Source organism: Astyanax mexicanus, chromosome 18, assembly GCF_023375975.1.
Source record: "Astyanax mexicanus isolate ESR-SI-001 chromosome 18, AstMex3_surface, whole genome shotgun sequence".
In the NCBI taxonomy this organism is placed as follows: Eukaryota; Metazoa; Chordata; class Actinopteri; order Characiformes; family Acestrorhamphidae; genus Astyanax; species Astyanax mexicanus.
This window is the reverse complement of record NC_064425.1, coordinates 4833304-4852296: the sequence shown is the minus strand read 5'-3', so window position 1 is coordinate 4852296 and position 18993 is coordinate 4833304. Positions and strand designations below refer to the sequence as shown.

Here is an 18993-nt window from a genome sequence, read left to right as displayed (position 1 = left end):
TTAAAATTTACATATCAAACAAAAGATATTCGGGTAGTCCTTAATTCCCTGCAAATCTAGCATTGGAGACATATATATATACTTTATTTTTGGACAAATAAAGGTATGTTGAACTACAGGGGTTGGACAATGAAACTGAAACTCCTGTCATTTTAGTGTGGGAGGTTTCATCATGGCTAAATTGGAGCAGCCTGGTGTCCAATCTTCATTAATTGCACATTATTGCACCAGTAAGAGCAGTAAGAGTGTGAAGGTTCAATTAGCAGGGTAAGAGCACAGTTCTGCTCTAAATATTGCAATGCACACAACATTATGGGAGACATACCAGAGTTCAAAAGAGGACAAATTGTTGGTGCACGTCTTGCTGGAGCATCTGTGACCAAGACAGCAAGTCTTTGTGATGCATCAAGAGCCACGGTATCCAGGGTAATGTCAGCATACCACCAAGAAGGACCAACCACATCCAACAGGATTAACTGTGGACGCTGTAAGAGGAAGCTGTCTGAAAGGGATGTTCGGGTGCTAACCCAGATTGTATCCAATAAAAAACATAAAACCACGGCTGATCAAATCACGACAGAATTCAATGTGCACCTCAACTCTCCTGTTTCCACCAGAAATGTCCGTCACCACAATAAATTATTGTCCTTGAAAACCATATGTTTCAGTTTCATTGTCCAACCCCTGTATATTGTGCATCAGAAACCTCACACACAATTAGCTTAGAGTTCTAGATTATATAAGATTACATAAAACATTAAGATTGCTGGCAGTCAGTGGTTCATTTAGCGTTATGTTTAAACCTTGGCAACTAGATGGCAGTGTTATATACTACTGTCTTCAGAACTCCCTGTTCTGACTGCTTAAACAAGTTACTTTCCTTTACTCAGATTTTATGCATATAGGACAGTTTCCTTAAATGTATTATTAAAATAAAAAACGCAGCATATTATCTTGTCTTCAGTTTTGCAGTTTATTAAGCTCCTGTATCATGAGAGATATTGTATTACCAGTTTCTTGCCAATACACAGCCCATTTTATTTAGCTCTCTCTTCTGTTTTTAGGTTGGAGACATAGTTTCAGTGATTGATATGCCTCCCAAAGAAGACACTGGCTGGTGGAGGGGTAAACATGGCTTTCAGGTAAAAAATAAACTGTTTATTTGTATTAAACCTGTTCAAATAATGAGGATTTCTGTTTTGACTGTGATACTTGTCTTGTTGGAATTAAAAATCCTTTACAATTCACTTAATGTTTTAGCTCTGGTTTGATTGAATGTTCATCTTCTAGAGGAGTGTGTGCCTTTTTCACAGGCAAAAAATATCAGTCACTCTAATATTATAATAATCTGGAGCTCAGTGGTCTCTCAAGCACTGAAAGCTGTATATAATAAGAGCTTTTATCAAATAAATACCAGTGTCCCATAACTATCATTCATCTGTCAGATTCATCTACTAGCGTGCCAGTCTTCCAGTCTAATAGTATTGCACTTAATATAGAGCTTTATTATGGCCGTATGATTTCTGGGATGCAGAGAACAGGAACAAAATCTCAGAATTCAGTCATAAAAATTTATTTTAGATATAAGATATAAGATATAAGATGGAAAGGTGTGGGATTAGAATTAAAACATTGTCCAAAACTACAGCAAACTACATGCGCCAACATGCTTCTGTCTTTGTGAATAAAAACAAGTAGCATAAAAGGAAAAGAGGGAATAAAAAAATAAAAGGAATTCAGCTAATATGTCATAAAATTCACATGAATTTAAACATAAAAAATACATTAACAATATAGAACGATATAACATTTAATATGGTCCTAGATGTGAAAGGTGTATATATATATATATATATATATATATATATATATATATATATATATATATATATATATATATATATATATATATAAGAAACCACTTTCTGAATCAGTTTCTCTGATTTTGCTGTTTATAGGTTTATGTTTGAGTAAAATGAACATTGTTGTTTTATTCTATAAACTACAGGCAACAAACAACAAACAGACCTCAAATAATGCAAAGAAAACAAGTTCATATTCATAAAATCATTTTAAGAGATCAGAAATTAATATTTGGTGGAATAACCCTGGTTTTAATCACAGTTTGCATGCATCTTGGCATCATGTTCTCCTCCTCCACCAGTCTTACACACTGCTTTTGGATAACTTTATGCTGCTTTACTCCTGCTGCAAAAATTCAAGCAGTTCAGTTTGGTTTGATGGCTTGTGATCGTCTATCTTCCTCTTGATTATATTCATAATCAAAGAAAATCAAAGAAACTCATAATTTTCAAGTGGTCTCTTATTTTTGACCAGAGCTGTACAGTATATGATTAGTATTATATAATCAGTGTTTATATTTTCACTGCATCTAAATCTTTTATCTCCTTTCTGTCCTCTCTGTGAAGGTGGGGTTTTTCCCTTATGAATGTGTGGAACTAATCAGTGAGAAAGTCCCTCCACACGTAACCAGCTCATTGCCCAAACCAGGTACTTTCTATACAAAATGATTCAGTTTTTCTAAAACCCAAATTCCTCCTCTAATGAGTATCTTTACTCTTTGTATCTGGTTCCCAGTGTCTAAGAAGCATGGAAAGCTTATCACATTCCTGAGGACCTTCGTGAAATCCCGTCCCACCAAGCAGAAGCTGAAGCAGAGAGGGATCTTGAGGGAGAGGGTGTTCGGTTGTGACCTGGGAGAACACCTCCTCAACTCAGGCCATGATGGTGAGCAGTAAAGGAAAGCAGATGAGAGTTTATTTAAAACACAGCATTACATGTTACTCATATACAGTGTTGGGTTGGGTACGTTACTTTGAAAAAGTAATTAGTTATAGTTACTAGTTACTTCTCCAAAAAAGTAACTGAGTTACTGAGTTACTCCACTATAAAAGTAACTAGTTACCAGTAAAAGTAACTATTGTGTTACTTTTGTGTTACTCGCCCCCGTAACCACCACCCCCCAACCCCCCAACTTCTCAGAGCGTGTTTCATAGGCCAGATGTATAGAGTGCACGACAGCAAAGACAAGAACCTGCATAGAGGTTTGTCCAAAAAGACTGTGAGTTCTCCTCACTCTTCATCTCTCACTATGCTCTGTAAACACCCACCCACCTATTTTCTCTGATTGGCTGAAGACATAATCTTACTATACCTTAGCCAATCATTGCTTAGTCTGTTATCTCATCCTCCCCTCCCTTGTGACTCACACACAAAACGCACACACACACATTTACACCTTTGTCTGTATGCATGAAGTTAAACAAAAAAAGTTCATTGAGCGGCTAAAGTAACGTGCAGTAACGGGGTGTAATGGGGAAATGGTAACGGCGTTCTAGTTACAGTCACAGTAATTAGTTAAATTACTCCTTACTGAAAAAAATACCAGCGTTAGTAACGTCGTTTAATTCAACAACATTATTCCCATCACTGCTCATATATATTTGTATTTACCTCTTTTCTCTAGTCCCTCAAGTCATCAAGAGCTGTGCAGAGTTCATAGAAAAGCATGGGGTAGTGGATGGAATTTACCGCCTGTCTGGGATTGCCTCCAACATTCAAAAACTGCGGTAAGAAATATATATATAAATATACATATGCTGTACATTATATATACAGAGTATCATCACCAGTAGGGGTGGGCGATATGGCCCTTAAGTAATATCACTTCCTAAAATAATATTATTTCATGGTAACGATACTCTTGGCAAAATGACACAACATTAAATAAAATAAATAATTTTAAGAATACACTATTGCAACAAAATAAAAGCTAAATGTTATTATTGCGTGCCATATTATATGGCACACCCCTAACCCCTAATACAAGAATTTTATCAGATTTGTAACAGAAGACAACGATCAGGAATGTCATGGTACTAATAATAATGCACTCCAAATATTACCATATATCCAGGATTAAAGTGAAATAAATTATATTGGACAGATATAATATGTTTTTAGTAGATATAATATGAGAAATGAGAACAGTGTGATTTTTTTTTTTTTTGCTAAAAACTGTAAAAAAGTAGTAACCTGATGTGATAATTAGGGGTGTATGATATGGTATGATATTTCAGGGTATAATAATGTTCACGAAATTTATTAGTATTGCATATGATAGGAAATGACACTCCCCTAATTCATATTATACAGAATCACCGCAATAACTGTAAACAGTGGATCAGTTCTATACTATTATTGTAAATTAAATCATATATATCATTAAATTAAAGCTCCATTCTCCTCTATTTTTTAGCCACGAGTTTGACTCAGAGCACATTCCAGACCTCACTAAGGACACGTATATCCAGGACATCCACTCCGTGGGCTCCCTGTGCAAGCTCTATTTCCGAGAGCTTCCCAACCCCCTGCTCACCTACCAGCTCTATGACAAATTCTCGGTAAGCACAGAGGCATCAGGGATTTCACACACTAATCTACCTGAGCTCCGTCTAATACCCTCTAGCTAACCTGCATTATGATCACAGGAGGTGCGGCTGGTTTTTATGCCTGTGTGTTTTTACAGGATGCAGTATCAGCAGCCACGGATGATGAGAGGCTGGTCAAAATCCATGACGTCATTCAGCAGTTGCCTCCTCCGCATTACAGGTTTGTTTGGTGAAGAGCGCACTCTAGTGGCAGAGAGGAGAACAGAACTGAACTCTGTTGTCACTCTAATGTTGCACTGCTGTAGACTGCGTACATCCCATTAATAAATATATATAACATTTTTTTAGAATTAGAAGATGGGTTTAATGCTGAGATTAAACTTGTATCTCTTAACAAAACCTCCTGTTGTTCTTAATTTTTCAGAACTCTGGAGTTTCTAATGAGGCACTTGGCTCGGATGGCGACTTTTAGTTATGTCACAAATATGCACTGCAAAAACCTGGCCATTGTCTGGGCTCCCAATCTCCTCAGGTGAGCTGCCGTAGAATGTACTGAGTGTGCAAGTGAGTTAGTGAACGAGTGAGTGAGTGTGCCAGTGAGTGTGTGAGCAGGTGTGCGAGCAAGTGTGTGCTAGTGTGACTGTGAGTGTGTGTGTGTGTGTGTGAGAGTTAGTGAGTGTGCGAGAGTGTATGAGAGTGAGTGGGTGGGTGTGTGTGCGAGTGAGTGAGTGAGCAAGTATGCGTGCGAGTGTTTGCAAGTGTGACTGTGAGTGTGTGTGTGTTTGTGAGTTAGTAAGTTAGTGAGTGTGCGAGTGAGTGTGCGAGTTAGTGAGTAATGAGAGTATGTGAGTGTGCAAGTAAGTTAGTGTGAGTGTGTGCGAGCGTGTGTGAGAAAGCGTGACTGAGCAAGTATGCGAGCAAGTGTGTTAAAGAGTGAGAACGAGTGTGTGAGTGAGTGTGTGCAAGTGAGTGTGTATGAGTCAGTGTGTGAGCGAATATGAGAGTAAGTGAGTGTGCGAGTGAGTGAGTGAGTGAGCAAGTATGCGTGCGAGTGTTTGCTAGTGTGGCTATGAGTGCGAGTGTGTGACTTAGTGAGTAAGTGAGAGTATGTGAGTTTGCAAGTACGTGAGTGTGTGCAAGCGTGTGTGAGAAAGCGTGACTGCGAGTATGAGCAAGTATGCAAGCAAGTGTGTTAGCGAGTGAGAAAGAGCGTGTGAGTGAGTGTGTGCAAGCGAGTGTGTAGGAGTAAGTGTGTGAGCGAGTATGAGAGTGAGTGGGTGGGTGTGTGTGCGAGTGAATGAGTGAGCATGTATGCGTGCGAGTGTTTGCTAGTGTGACTGTGGGTGTGTGCGTTAGTGGGAGTAGGCTGAGTGTGTGGGTGTGCGAGTGAGTGCGAGCGAGTCCGAGTGAGTGCGACTGTAAGTGTGTGAGTTAGTGAGTAAGTGAGAGTATGTGAGTGTGCAAGTAAGTGAGTGTGTGTAAGTTGTGTGAGTGTGTATGAGTGAGTGAGTGTGTGGGTGTGCGAGCGAGTCTGAGTGAGTGTGTCTGTGAGTGTGTGAGTTAGTGAGTAAGTGAGAGTATGTGAGTGTGCAAGTAAGTTAGTGTGAGCAAGTGTGAGTGTATGCGAGTGTGTGTGAGAAAGCGTGACTGACAGTGTGAGCAAGTATGCGTGCGAGTGTGTTAGCGAGTGAGAACAAGTGTGTGAGTGAATGTGTGCAAGCTAGTGTGTTGGAGTAAATGTGTGAGTTAGTAAGTAAGTGAGTGTGTGTAAGTTAGTGTGAGCAAGTGTGAATGTATGTGAGCGTGTGTGAGAAAGCGTGACTCAGAGTGTGAGCAAGTACGCAAGCGAGTGTGTTGGCGATTGAGTACGAGTGTATGAGTGTGTGTGTGTGCAAGTGAGTGTGTACGAGCGAGTGTGTGAGCGAGTGCTTGCTAGTGTGAGTGTGTGAGTGACTGTACTAAAGAGTGTGTAAATTGGGGATTGTGTGATCGAGTGTGTCCGAGTGAGTGTGAGCAAGTGTGAGTGAGTGTACGAGTGAATGCACAAAGTGAATGTGTGCGAGCGAGTGTGTACTAGTGTGAGTTAGTCAGTGAGTGTAAAAGCAGATTTATATATATATATAGATGTTTATATAAAGATTTAAAGTTCACTCCAGGCTGAGACCTCCAGAGTTGTATTTAGCATGTGCTCAGCTATAGTTAGTACTTTGGCAGCAACACTGCCTCCATTCACTTATACAGTAATAACATCTACACTGACAACATGCCAAAAATCATGGGATACCGTTTTTAAACAGTTTTAAACTGTAAAGTTAATGTACTAGCTTATTCACTTTAAGCTGGTGTTTTTGCTAATAAAAATAATGGCCATTATGTCTGTATATTGTATAATAAGGTCTACTTTTAATTTATAAGCACTTATACTATGTATACATTTTTTTACTATGTAGCGTTTTGGGATAAAACCCACTAAAAAAACGTTCTTCTCCTTAATTTGTGCTGCAGATCTAAACAGATCGAGTCAGCCTGCTTCAGTGGGACGTCCGCGTTTATGGAGGTTCGCATTCAGTCAGTGGTGGTGGAGTTTATCCTCAATCACGTTGATGTGCTCTTCAGCCCCAAACTCAGCACTCTGATCCGCGAGAGCACAGGTACTAACAGAACAAACCGAGCACATTTTAATCACACCGCTAGCCTGGATCGATTTCTGTTAATGAGGCTTATCTAATGAGGCTCTTAAATTAACATGTTTCAGTTATCTGTGTTTGCAGGCCACAGCACTTTATCCCGGCCCAAATCTTTACTGGTGTGCTCCCCGTCCACCAAGCTGCTCTCTCTGGAGGAGGCGCAGGCTCGAACCCAGGCTCAGCTCGTCTCTCCCGTATCTCCAGACAGCAAGTACATCGAGGTTGGAGAGGGACCCGCTGCCCTGCAGGGAAGATTTCACACAGTCATTGAGTTCCCCATGGAGAGGTGTGTGCTTTTGGGTGAACTGATCCATCATGTACAGTAAAAAAAAAATCTTTCTCCAAAGATAGACATATTTCATCGCTGTCCAATAACAAAAAAAACATGTACATTACCAGTCAAACATTTGAACACACCTTTTCATTCAGTGTTTTTCTTCATTTCTTTATTTAATTTATTTTCTACATTGTAGATTAATATTAAAGGCATGAAAACAATTAAGGGACACATATGTAATTAGAGTATTTTTAGAGTATCTGCACAAACAAAACAAAACAAAAACATACACATAATACAAATAGCTATAAAATGCAGTGCAGGTAAAGGCAAAAACCTAACATGGGCTTAAATAAAGCCTCTACCTTAATAATAAAATAATAAAATAATCTGTTATATAGAACAAGAAGAATATCACATTCCAACTATATAACACAAAAAATAATAATAGTGATCACAAAACATTAATCAAATGATCTTTTAAACATTGTTTATAATGTTTTACAGATTCATATTTTTTGCCAAATGGTTCAAATCATAGACTGTATATAGCTGGACAGAGCATCGTCTCTCAAAAGTGAAGCCACCACAGGTCGGGCGCCCCCTGCTGTTCGGTTTCAGAAAGCAGCGTAACCCCACCCATCCCCATAAGATTCAATGGCAAAACAAACAACTTTCAATCACGTTTTTTTCTAATATACTGTAATTCTACCTCCATTATTTAAATGCAGCAGCTAGTGTAACCTCTGCTTATATTGGTAAATTTTTATATCCCCACAGAATTCGTTTTTTAAAATGTTATTCAGCTCTATTCAAAAAAGGTGTGGTTATTGTTAACGGGCTGGTTATGGGCGGGACCAATAACAGACCATCAGCTCCACTCCGCTCCGCTCTGCAGCCTGTGACCTCGAGGCAGTCCTCAGGGGCGGGGTTATTTAAATGAGTAGGCGGTCTCTCCACAGCCTTTCTCCCTCCTCTGGGCTCTACTGCGCAGACTCGGGTTTCAGGATCGGCAACATGGAGGAAGATTTTGGCTTCATTTTCATTGAATGAATGGGAACGGAGAAACGGCCTCCATCTTTTTTTACAGTCTCTGGTTCAAATCGTTTCATAGTGTTGTCTCCCTATATCATATTGAAAATGACTCTACAAGAGAGAAATTTAGAAAAAATGAAGATCTAAAGACTGATGAGTTGAATATTTATGAATCTCTGCATTTGTAATGAAGTAATTTTAGAATTGCTCTGGGATATTTTCATGATTTTAATCAATTTTATAAATAAAAATACATATTTGAAATATATTAATATAATAAATTACGTAGTAAACAGTAAAAAAAAAAAAGTGGTGATTTGAGGTGATTTAATTGGGATGAGCTGAAGTTTCACAGCGTGAAGGAAAAGCAGCAGCTATTGTTCAGCACCTCCAGGAACTCCTTCCTTCAAGATGCTAAGAAAACTATTCCAGGTGACTCTCCCTCATGAAGATACTGAGATTAAAATACCAAGAGTGTGCAGATCTGTCCTTAAAGATACATCTGATACTTATTTAGAAGAATGTAAAGTATAAAACATATTCTGTTTTTTTAACACTTTTTTTCTGTGTTCCTAACTGCTTTTTAAAATGCTACCATCAGCAGTTGCCATCATATGTGTGCATCAGTCTATGTACATGTTTTTAATTTGCTATAATATTGCATGTGCTCATAGAAAGAAGGTCCAGACCAAGGTGAAGAAATCTCCTGTGGCGAGCTGGCGTTCATTCTTTAATATGGGAAAATCCTCCACCACAGCCAAGCGTAAACTGCACCGCCATCCCAGCGAGCCCAATGAGATAAAGACCATGGCACTCCCAGGTTAGGAATTGATTTCTTTTTAAGTGAAATTTTCAGTTTGCTGAAAAGACTTAAAAAGATCCTGAAATGACACAGTCTTGCCGTGTTTCTCCAGGTGGTAGAGGAGATTCTGGAACACTGAGATCAGCTAAAAGTGAAGAATCACTTTCCTCACATAACCTTGAAGGTAAAGTCACATCTAGACTAAGTACAAATGGATGTTTCTTTTATTTTAAGTCCAAATAAAAATGTGTAATTTAGAGCATTTATTTGCAGAAAATAATAAGAAAGATGCAGAGAAATTTAGACCTTAAATAATGCAAAGGAAACAAGTTCATATTCATAAATAATTTTAAGAGTTCAGAAATCAATATTTGGTGGAATAACCCTGGTTTTAAATGATAGTTTCCGTGCACCTTGGCATATGTTCTTCTCCACCAGTCTTACATACTGCTTTTGGATAACTTTATGCCTTTACTCCTGGTGCAAAAATTCAAGCAGATTCAAGCAGTTCAGTTTGGTTTGATGGCTTGTGACCATCCTCATCTTCCTCTTGAATATATTCCAGAGGTTTTCAATTTGGTAAAATCAACTACTTACTAAAACTAACTTCCTTGCTGTTTTAGGTGGATCCGGAGCCTATCGACCACGCAGACCTCGCTCTACTAGCGATGCCCTGTCCACCTCCTTCAACGAGGAGCTACTGAACAACCGAGCCCACCGAGACTTCTCATCCAGCCACAAAGACAGCAGAAAGGACCCAGCTGTGTCTACCTCCTGTGTGCCTGCTCTCATTTCGCCCCCACACTCTGCTGATGCTGATCTTGGCATGGCTTTTCCAGACTTTGACCCCATGTCCTTTCAGAGCTGTGCCCCTCCAGCTGAGACCACTGTATCAGACGGGAGAAAGAGAGGCAGCAGACGGAGGAACGGAGGTAGCTCCAGTGAGTCTGAACCCTTAAACAAAGTCACCAGTCCCGTGCTTTCATCCGAAGCCAAGCCAAAGGCCACGGATGATGCAAGTCACAGACATTCAACTTCAGGGAAATTCGCACCAGCCGTTAAAGCCAAGGTGGAGCTGGAGTCTTCCGAGAGCGTTCCAGAGGGCCTGATCCAGATCCAGAACAATGAGCTTGATTTGGAGACGAAAGGTCTGCCAGTACCTCCTACTGAAGTGACCTCACCTCTGAGCAAGCCTGGGGAGTCTATAAGGGTTGATGAATGTCAACAGAAGCCCCTTTCTTTAAGCCAGACAAAGGGCGAAGCTTCAGCAAAAGCCCACAATGAGCAAACCCAGCCGGGGAAGCAAGAAGAATCAGGTCAGTAGAGAAAAACCTTTTACATTTAAACTTTAAACACATGACTACCCTTGTAAAAGAACAGGGTTTGGACCCTGTAAAAGAGGACATATTATGCAAAATTCACTTTTTTGGGTCTCACTTGGGTCTCTACTGCTCCTATAGACACACTAAATAAAACAAAAATCCATGCATCATTTTTTTTTGTAACTTGAATGAAAGATTTCGGTGTTTTAAGATTTAGGATTAGGCCTGTCACAATAATTACATTATCGACTTCAATTGTTCAATAAATGAACATGACCTCAGTCATTTTAATAATCGTGTAATTGCCCATTGTGTTTGCACATTGAAAATGCACATACATATATTGTGACTGTGTGACCCGGTAGTGCAGAAGCACAGGGAGACACAGACACAGGGAGTAAATTAACTTAAAACGTTGTTATGACCCGGTCTAGGGTCAGGCCGTAACAGAAAATGAGAGTGGTCTCTCTCCCCAGACCCTCTACCAGACCAAACACCAGACACTGAAAATGAATCAAAACAGGATGAATTTATTGATAAAAATAAGGGAATGTGACTTCAGGAGTGAGCATAGTCCAAAATAACAAATAAAAACAACTAACAACAAACAGAAAACTAACTGAACCTGCAAAAATAAAGAAAACAAAATACATAAACTACCCTGACTCCCTGTCACCAAAACAGGACAAAAAGGTAGCAAAACAAAATGGCACTCACCCCCTACGTTACCCAAAGACTAATGTATATTAAAGCAAAAACTAAAGCAACACACAGAATACAAAATGGAGGTGCCGGGTTGGTCTGAGCAGGAAGTTGTTCCAGGTCAGGAAAGGGGAGGAGCCCTGAACGTCTCTCCCAGGTCATGTTTCCTCTTGCCCTTTTATAGAGTTCGCCCCCAGTGGCCAATCATGGTCCTACAACCAAAAACCAAACACAAACAGCACAGAGGACACACAAAGAAAAACCAATACGACCAGGGGTCATAACAACGTACCTTTATTAGAAAAAAGGAAAAATCACCAAAACAAACTTAAAGAAGTCACTTAACTTTAGTGTCTCTTAGGTTTGTGTTGTAGAGTGAAGGCTGAGGCAAGGACTTTGGAACTTTTTTGGAACAGTTTGGGTTCCAAAATTAGGCCCGTTATTATGATATTATGTCATCAGTATTAGTGCCATTTAATTGTTCCTAAAATGCCATCAATATCGTTTATCTCAATACTTTCTCGGACAACATATCGTTCGCAAAAAAAGTTAATTTAGGATTCATATGCTTCTATGAGCTGTTTGAATGGCTCCCTTATTGTGTTGTGTATATTAGGGCTGCAACGATTAGTCTAGTTGACTCCAAATATTCATTATCGACTAATCATTATTTTTTTGTAGCAGTGCACAAATTACTGTGGACAGAAACGCAATGGGAGAAGGGTAATGGGCTCAATCACAACACAACACAGTTTACAATCAACTCGACTTGCGCACAAACACAACAAATTTCACATTTCCTCACTAAATACCAGCACTTTCCACATTTAAATGCCATTTAAATCCCATGTTTAGCAGTTTTTATCATTTTGAACTGAGAGAGAAATCTACAAACGAAACAGGAGCCATAACCACAGCAAGCAAATATGGAGAGAATGGCAGAAATAATCGTTGACTAATCGATTAATCAGAGAAAAAAATCGGCAGATTAGTCAACTACCAAAATAATCATTCGTTGCAGCTAGAAAAGCTTGTATTTTGCAAGATTATGACGGTTTCACGGTATATCACAGTATTTTTTTTTATTATTATTAATATTATTATTTTTTTTTCATGAATGGGCTTTAATATAGGGTTGTGACTTACTGTACTGTTAGGAATATGTTTATTATTAAACATTAAGGCTTTAAATTAAGGCTTTGATTACTATTGGGTTTATTTTGTCCCACAAACTTACACAATATATGAAGAAATCAGACTTTTTATTAGCAGAAAAAAAACAGCTGAAGAACCTTAGAGACACTTAAAAGAGATATGCCAACTAAACTAAATATTTTAAATAGTTCCAACACTATAAATGAACCTGAAATACTAAAAATGTAAGCATTCAAAAGAGATATCTCTCAAAAGCTCTATTGCACAAGTAAAACACAAGTTTAATATAAATTTACAGTGTGTTATTATTGAAGCCATTAGGGTATTAGACATTACAGTATTTAAGCAGCCGTTTTTCAGTGTATCATAATTGCCCTAGTTCTCCAGTTAACATATAAAAATCAATTCATTGGGGATAAATATTATTCTTCACTCTACAGTATTCATATATATATATATATATATATATATATATATATATATATATATATATATATATATATATATATATATAAGGGCTATAGTTACTCATATTGCAAGGCGCAGCAGCAAAAGCTGCAGGACTTCTCTCAACCCCACCACAGCCCCACCCACTAGATTATATGAAGATTGGCCATTTTGCTCCTCTGCTTCTACAAGCACCATGCATTAGATGCCAAGCACTATGGCTACAGGCAGTAGAAACCCACACATGAAGTGTTGTGTTGTTGGCTGCAAAGAACAACACGAGTCCTCACACTTTCTCTCAGCCAGAGAGAACAGAACAGCATGGCTCCATTTCATTTTCGATGGTCATGTCCAGCAAAAAGTGCCAAGAATCGTGTGTTGTGTGTGAACTACTTCAAGGCAGACTGCTCTGAGAATATCAAGACAGTATGCTCAGCATAAACATGGGGATGGGTGGGGTGTAGCCAGCAACAGCTTATTAGCATAAAAGTGACAGAGCCCTTAAATGGCTCATTCTTAAAGGAATTGAAACTGGCAAGAATAGAGCTGGTGAGATCTCTTTATGTGAGCGCGATTTTGTGTAAAGAACTTTGTGAACATGTTTTGTATAGCCCATAGACCTACTCTAACTTACAGTAGTATTCCTAAGTTGGGAAGAAACAAAATATTTGAATTATGGTATTTTTTTGACTACAAGGTGCACTTAAAATCCTTAAATTTCCCCCAAAATTGTCAGTGCCATAAAGACACTCTGCTGAAGTACAGAGTTAAACAGGAGTTTCAGTTTAGTTCTCCAGCACCGAGACTGGAGCAGCATTAGCATTAGCTGCTAACCGCACTAAGTGTTAGCTCTTTAGCCATTCAGAGGTGAGTATTATAGGCCTGTAGCCTGCTACTAACCCTGGCTAGCACTTTTGGAGCAGCATTAGCATTAGCCGCTAAGTGCTAGCTTAGTTGCCATTCAGAGATGAGTATAATCAGCCTGTAGCCTGCTGCTAACCCCAGCTAGCACTGCTGGAGCATCATAAGCTTTACCCACTAACTGCGCTAGGTGCTAGCTCTTTTAGCCTGCTGCTAAATCTGGCTAGCACTGTTGGATCAGCATAGTTTTTTTTAAGAATTACAGTTTTGTTTACTTAACTTAGCTCTCTGCTGAATTAGAAGGGAAACATGGCGACACCCCTGTTCCTTACTAGTTTTTCATAATGCGCTTATTATCCGGTGCGCCTTATAATGTGAATATATTAATATTAATACATTAATTAAATAAAGAGTGGTCTGATAGGTTTGTTTGATGTAATTGCTCTCTACATTTTGATAGTATTTCATGGATGAACATAATGTACAAAACTATATGCTCACAAAACACAAATAAACCTGCATTAAAAGTATTCTTTCACATGCTCTTTGGAATCACACATAATGAGGTCTCAAATTAGCTGTTGCTTCAAATATGTAATCTTTTATTTTGTGATTTGTAGGTGCAGTGATGTTCGACTGCACTCCAGGCCTGGTGAGATCCGTGTCCCTCATAACCCCTCAGCCTTCAGTGAAGAGTGCTGCCCGCATGCTGGCTCTGGCTTTGGCTGAGTCTGCGCAACAGGCCACCCGGCTGAGAAAGCGAGGGAGCTCTGAACCGCCCACTCCTGTTTCTCCAGTGCATCTCCAGGATCCTCTCTCCTTACTGCAGTGGCCACCACCCTCTTCTCTACAACCTCAGACATCTTCCACCACTAGAGAGGACCGCTGCAACAACTGCAAAGCCTTCGCAGCTCCCGCAAGCACCATCTCCACCGGGAGCCGCACCGACGCCGGGAGCATGCAGAGCACATTCGCCTGTCATGGCAGCGAGAGTGGACTTAGCTATTCTGATGGAGGTGATGTGTCCTCTACAAGTCATGGAACAAATATGCTCGCCCAGGACCTGCCTGCTGGTAAAAGTGTTGACCTAAACCAGGCGTCAGAGAGCCATGCATCCATGAGAGAGAACGTCCGCCATGTTGGAGTTGGTACAGATGGTGGAGGCCCAGGACAAAGCTCTGAGATGGAGTCATTTAACAGTCCGAAACCTTCTCAACTTCTCTCCCAGGCTGAGAGCTCTCTCCATTGCACCACTGAGAGCCACACAGCCACAGCTGCTCTTCTCAGTAAGCAGATCGCCAACGCATCCAACTTCCGTGCCATATTAGCCGAAGCTTCCATGCCAGCTTCTGTCCACGAGGTGCTTCCACACGCTCCGATTACACCTCCGAGTTCAGGTTACCACTACAGCCCCAAAGAAGACAATATGCAGAGATCTCTAGGACACATGTACTCCCATCATTGGTCAAGTCCATTGAGGCAGAACACTTCCTACATTCAGCCTGATTATGTACAGCACCAGGCCAAGATCATCTCGAAGGACCACTACAACACACTGGCACCAAGGTCCCTCCACCAGTCCATCAAATACAAAGGTCAACCAAGGGATGAATACTCTCCAAGTCGTCTTTACAGACACGGCGGTCCAAGATACCCTCCAATGGATGGCGCTTCGGTTTACCCAACCATTCGTAGGGTACGCTCTATGCATGCTCCACCAGAGGACAAGTTTTACTTCTTCCAGCACCCTTCCTGCCAGAACAACCCTTACCAGATACCAGTTCCCTCAGATATCCACCACGTACGGCCTTACTTCGAGGACGGGAAAGTTCAGTATAGGTACAGTCCCTATTCGGAGGCTCGGTACAACAACATGGATCAGTACAGTAGAGTAAACAGCCAGGGATACAGCCACTCCTACACCCTCCGCAGGCCACCTCCTCATTCCGGGAGAGTGATGAGCAGCATCGAAAACTATCCCAACCCGTGCCTCAACCCTCAACCGTTCAGCAGAGAAGGAAGTTTTATAAAGCAAGATCTTGGCCAGATACCAAGAGGGAAGAACAGCTCTCTGTACAAGGTGTTCGATTCTGGTTTGCCTGATCATTTTGAACATTTCGCTCAGACCAATCGGCAAATCGGAAATCCTGGGAAAAAGCGACTGCCGGACCCTGCTGGAGCTCACCCACGTCATCAGAAAGGGAGCCAGAGGTGCCACGAAACAATGCACACAAGGAGCAAGTCCGATTCAGGCAAAGATCTGCTGATTTCTACGGAAGGAGCTGACGGGAAATATAGAGTGACCATGGTGTCCCATTACTCTCCAGAGCACCCGCTCTCTGAGCCGGATATATCGCTCCCTGTGCAGTTGGAAAGGCAGGGAAGTGGTCCTGGTGCCAAAGCGTCGCTCAGGCTAAAGCAGAGCCGCTCCATGTACAACTACCCACAGCATGTGCTGGAGGCCCAGCCACTGCCACGCAACCTGACCCTGCATAAGGAATACAGTTGCCCTGATTTTAAACATCCCGATTCCTCGGATGGCGGCTCTATTCGATATCAGGATAAGCAGATGTATAAGACCCTCCGAAGCTGCCCTAAGGAAGACTACCAGTACGTCTGGGTCAAGAGCCACGATCTGCAGAGGCCGGAGAGATCGCAGAGCGTGAAAAGCCGTCAGCCGCCCGGCCGTGCCAAAATGGCTCCAGAGCGAGACCACAGACCCTTATATCCTGTCCAGAGCAGAGCGAGGACTCGTAGCATGTATGTGCCGTCTCGCACCGACTACATGGATGGATACGTGTCTGTCCAGCCGAAAGTACCTAAGCCCAGTCGAATGGGTACTGCCGTTTTCCCCAACTACGGTTGCATGCCCCTTCACAGTAACAGACTCTACTCTTCAGCTGTGGGCCAAGGAGGATTTCTGCACTCTGAGCTTAGGCCTGAGACAGAGATATATGCAGAATGAACAGCGTTTATGAATTTATCAGACTGTAAAACCTCAGAAGTGTGGAAAAAAGAGAAACAAAAAAGAAAAAGAAACAAAAAAACAGCCTCTGCTGGCCAGTGGTCTTTTATTGTTCAGAGATTACTGTATTAAAGAGAAAGGAGCTTTAAAAGTTTATTAATAATATGAAAGTTCATTCTGGGGTTCAGTCATATCATTTCATATTAAATCACATCAAATGACATCCTCTCTGCTGGAGCCACTTTGTTCGAAGAGTCTAAGAAAGGTTCTGTTTGAGAATTTTAAATTTTAGATGTGAAGATAAATGTATCAGTACATTTTAATGGCCCAAATCATTTTATATATATATATATATAAATATATTAATCTTGTAGTTTACATGCAAGATGCAAGTCGTCACTGTCCAATGAAAACCATGTATCTTCAAAACAGCAACTTAACAGAGATAAAACCTTCTTAACTGTCAATGTATAAAGAGTTTATATCAGGTAATTTTCAACAATTTCTATTGGCCCATCCATTAAAATTCATTAAGTGTAAGGGACAATTTGTGTTTTTAAATTGTGTAGTGAACTAAAAATCAACCAAAGTGGACAATGATCACTGAAACATTTTTTTTAGACAACATAGTGCAGAAATATCTGCACCACATATGTGATGTCTGAAGATTCCAGGTCTAAAATGATTCAGGCAAATTAACATACAGAAAAACACATCAGTTTAGTCTTAGAGACTTTTTTTTACATCTAAAAGTCCAAACCCGCAGTTTGTGTTTTTTTTTTTTTTCGTTTGTTTGTTTTTTGTTTGTTTTTTTTACATGTGTATTCCGGGTAGTTTTGGTTTCCCACTGCAGTTTAGTGAGCGGATTAAATAACTTTCCAGCTGTACACAGAGCTCCATCCATATTTGTGTGAATGCAGAGTATGGACTAAAGATTCCATCCGTATAAACCCTTGTGACTTCATTGATTTCAATTGGTTTCTCTGACCTTTAAGACAGTTAAAAAAAAAAATTAAGAGCCCAATTCAGTTTGATTTTGCTATTTATAGGTTCATGTTTGAGTAAAATGAACATTGTTGTTTTATTCTATAAACTACTATAAACAACAATTTTCCCAAATTCCTAATTAAAATATTGTCATTTAGAGCATTTATTTGCAGAAAATGAGAAATGGCTGAAATAATAAAAAATATGCAGAGCTTTCAGACCTCAAATAATGCAAAGAAAACAAGTTCATATTCATAAAGTTTTACGAGTTCAGAAATCAATATTTGGTGGACTAACCTTGGTTTTTAATCACAGTTTTCATGCATCTTGGCATCATGTTCTCCTCCACCAGTCTTACACACTGCTTTTGGATAACTTTATGCTGCTTTACTCCTGGTGCAAAAATTCAAGCAGTTCAGTTTGGTGGTTTGATGGCTTGTGATCATCCATCTTCCTCTTGATTATATTCCAGAGGTTTTCAATTTGGTAAAATCAAAGAAACTCATCATTTTTAAGTGCTCTCTTATGTTTCCTACATCCAGTTATCATCTTGACTTCTTTGACTTCATTGGGTTTCTCTGACGTCTTTTAACACAATTAGAAGTATTACAGTTTATAATGTGCAAAATGGTGAATTCTCGAATAGTGCCTTTGAGTTTTTGTATCTCTTTATGTTGAATTTATGTATTCCTGACTTTGGCTGCCAAATCTTTGAGTGATGTCAGAACTGGTGGTGATTTAATATGGAATAATAATCATATTTTGTTTTATGCACTGTATGCATTGCATACCTTTTTCACATGAAGCTGCAGTTTTGGGTGGGCTTTTGGGAATTAACTCACTTCACACACACCTGCTGGTAATAGGGATGTTTGAGTTGCTTCTTGCATTAGTTTTCATATAATGGAGATCTGGGAATCCAAAGTATTTTAAATATATATATAAAGATATGAAGATATTTATTTTAAACATATATAAAATCAAATGCATACTGTGACCAATTCCCTTCCTTGCTTTTACATTCATTTTCGTGCTGACATTTCACTGAGGCACCGCTGCATTTCCTCATTTCCTCGATTCAGTCCTGTATTTTTTTTTAATGCTGTGAAAGTGCATCACAGTTCAGTATCAGAGTGGTCAGATGAAATTAATTGATTAAATTGTAGCTCTGAAAGTAAAACAGCTGCCAAAATTGGAGCAGAAATCGCTGTTTTCCCTAGTAATACTGTATTGTACGAGCCTCTTGTGGTGTTGAGTATCTTTTCCTGCGATCTTTGCTTTTCTGTAGTTGTTGGATAGGCAAGCACTTTATGGTTAGGCCTACTGTGCGTTACGTAACGA

The 18993-nt window shown here is 39.9% G+C and overlaps 1 protein-coding gene across 1 annotated transcript in view; it reads left to right on the top strand.

Moving 5' to 3' along the window:
• arhgap32a (Rho GTPase activating protein 32a) overlaps positions 1-17657 on the top strand; it is a 63051-nt gene extending 45394 nt beyond the window's left edge. The window contains exons 10-22 of the mRNA XM_022674824.2: positions 1065-1142; positions 2430-2511; positions 2599-2748; positions 3488-3590; positions 4280-4424; positions 4550-4632; positions 4837-4944; positions 6918-7063; positions 7184-7385; positions 9086-9231; positions 9326-9397; positions 9837-10529; positions 14321-17657. Coding sequence (XP_022530545.2) covers positions 1065-1142; positions 2430-2511; positions 2599-2748; positions 3488-3590; positions 4280-4424; positions 4550-4632; positions 4837-4944; positions 6918-7063; positions 7184-7385; positions 9086-9231; positions 9326-9397; positions 9837-10529; positions 14321-16665 — 4353 coding nt within the window. The 3' untranslated portion in view covers positions 16666-17657. The remainder of the gene's footprint in view (positions 1-1064; positions 1143-2429; positions 2512-2598; positions 2749-3487; positions 3591-4279; positions 4425-4549; positions 4633-4836; positions 4945-6917; positions 7064-7183; positions 7386-9085; positions 9232-9325; positions 9398-9836; positions 10530-14320) is intronic.
• The last annotated feature ends 1336 nt before the right edge of the window (positions 17658-18993 follow it).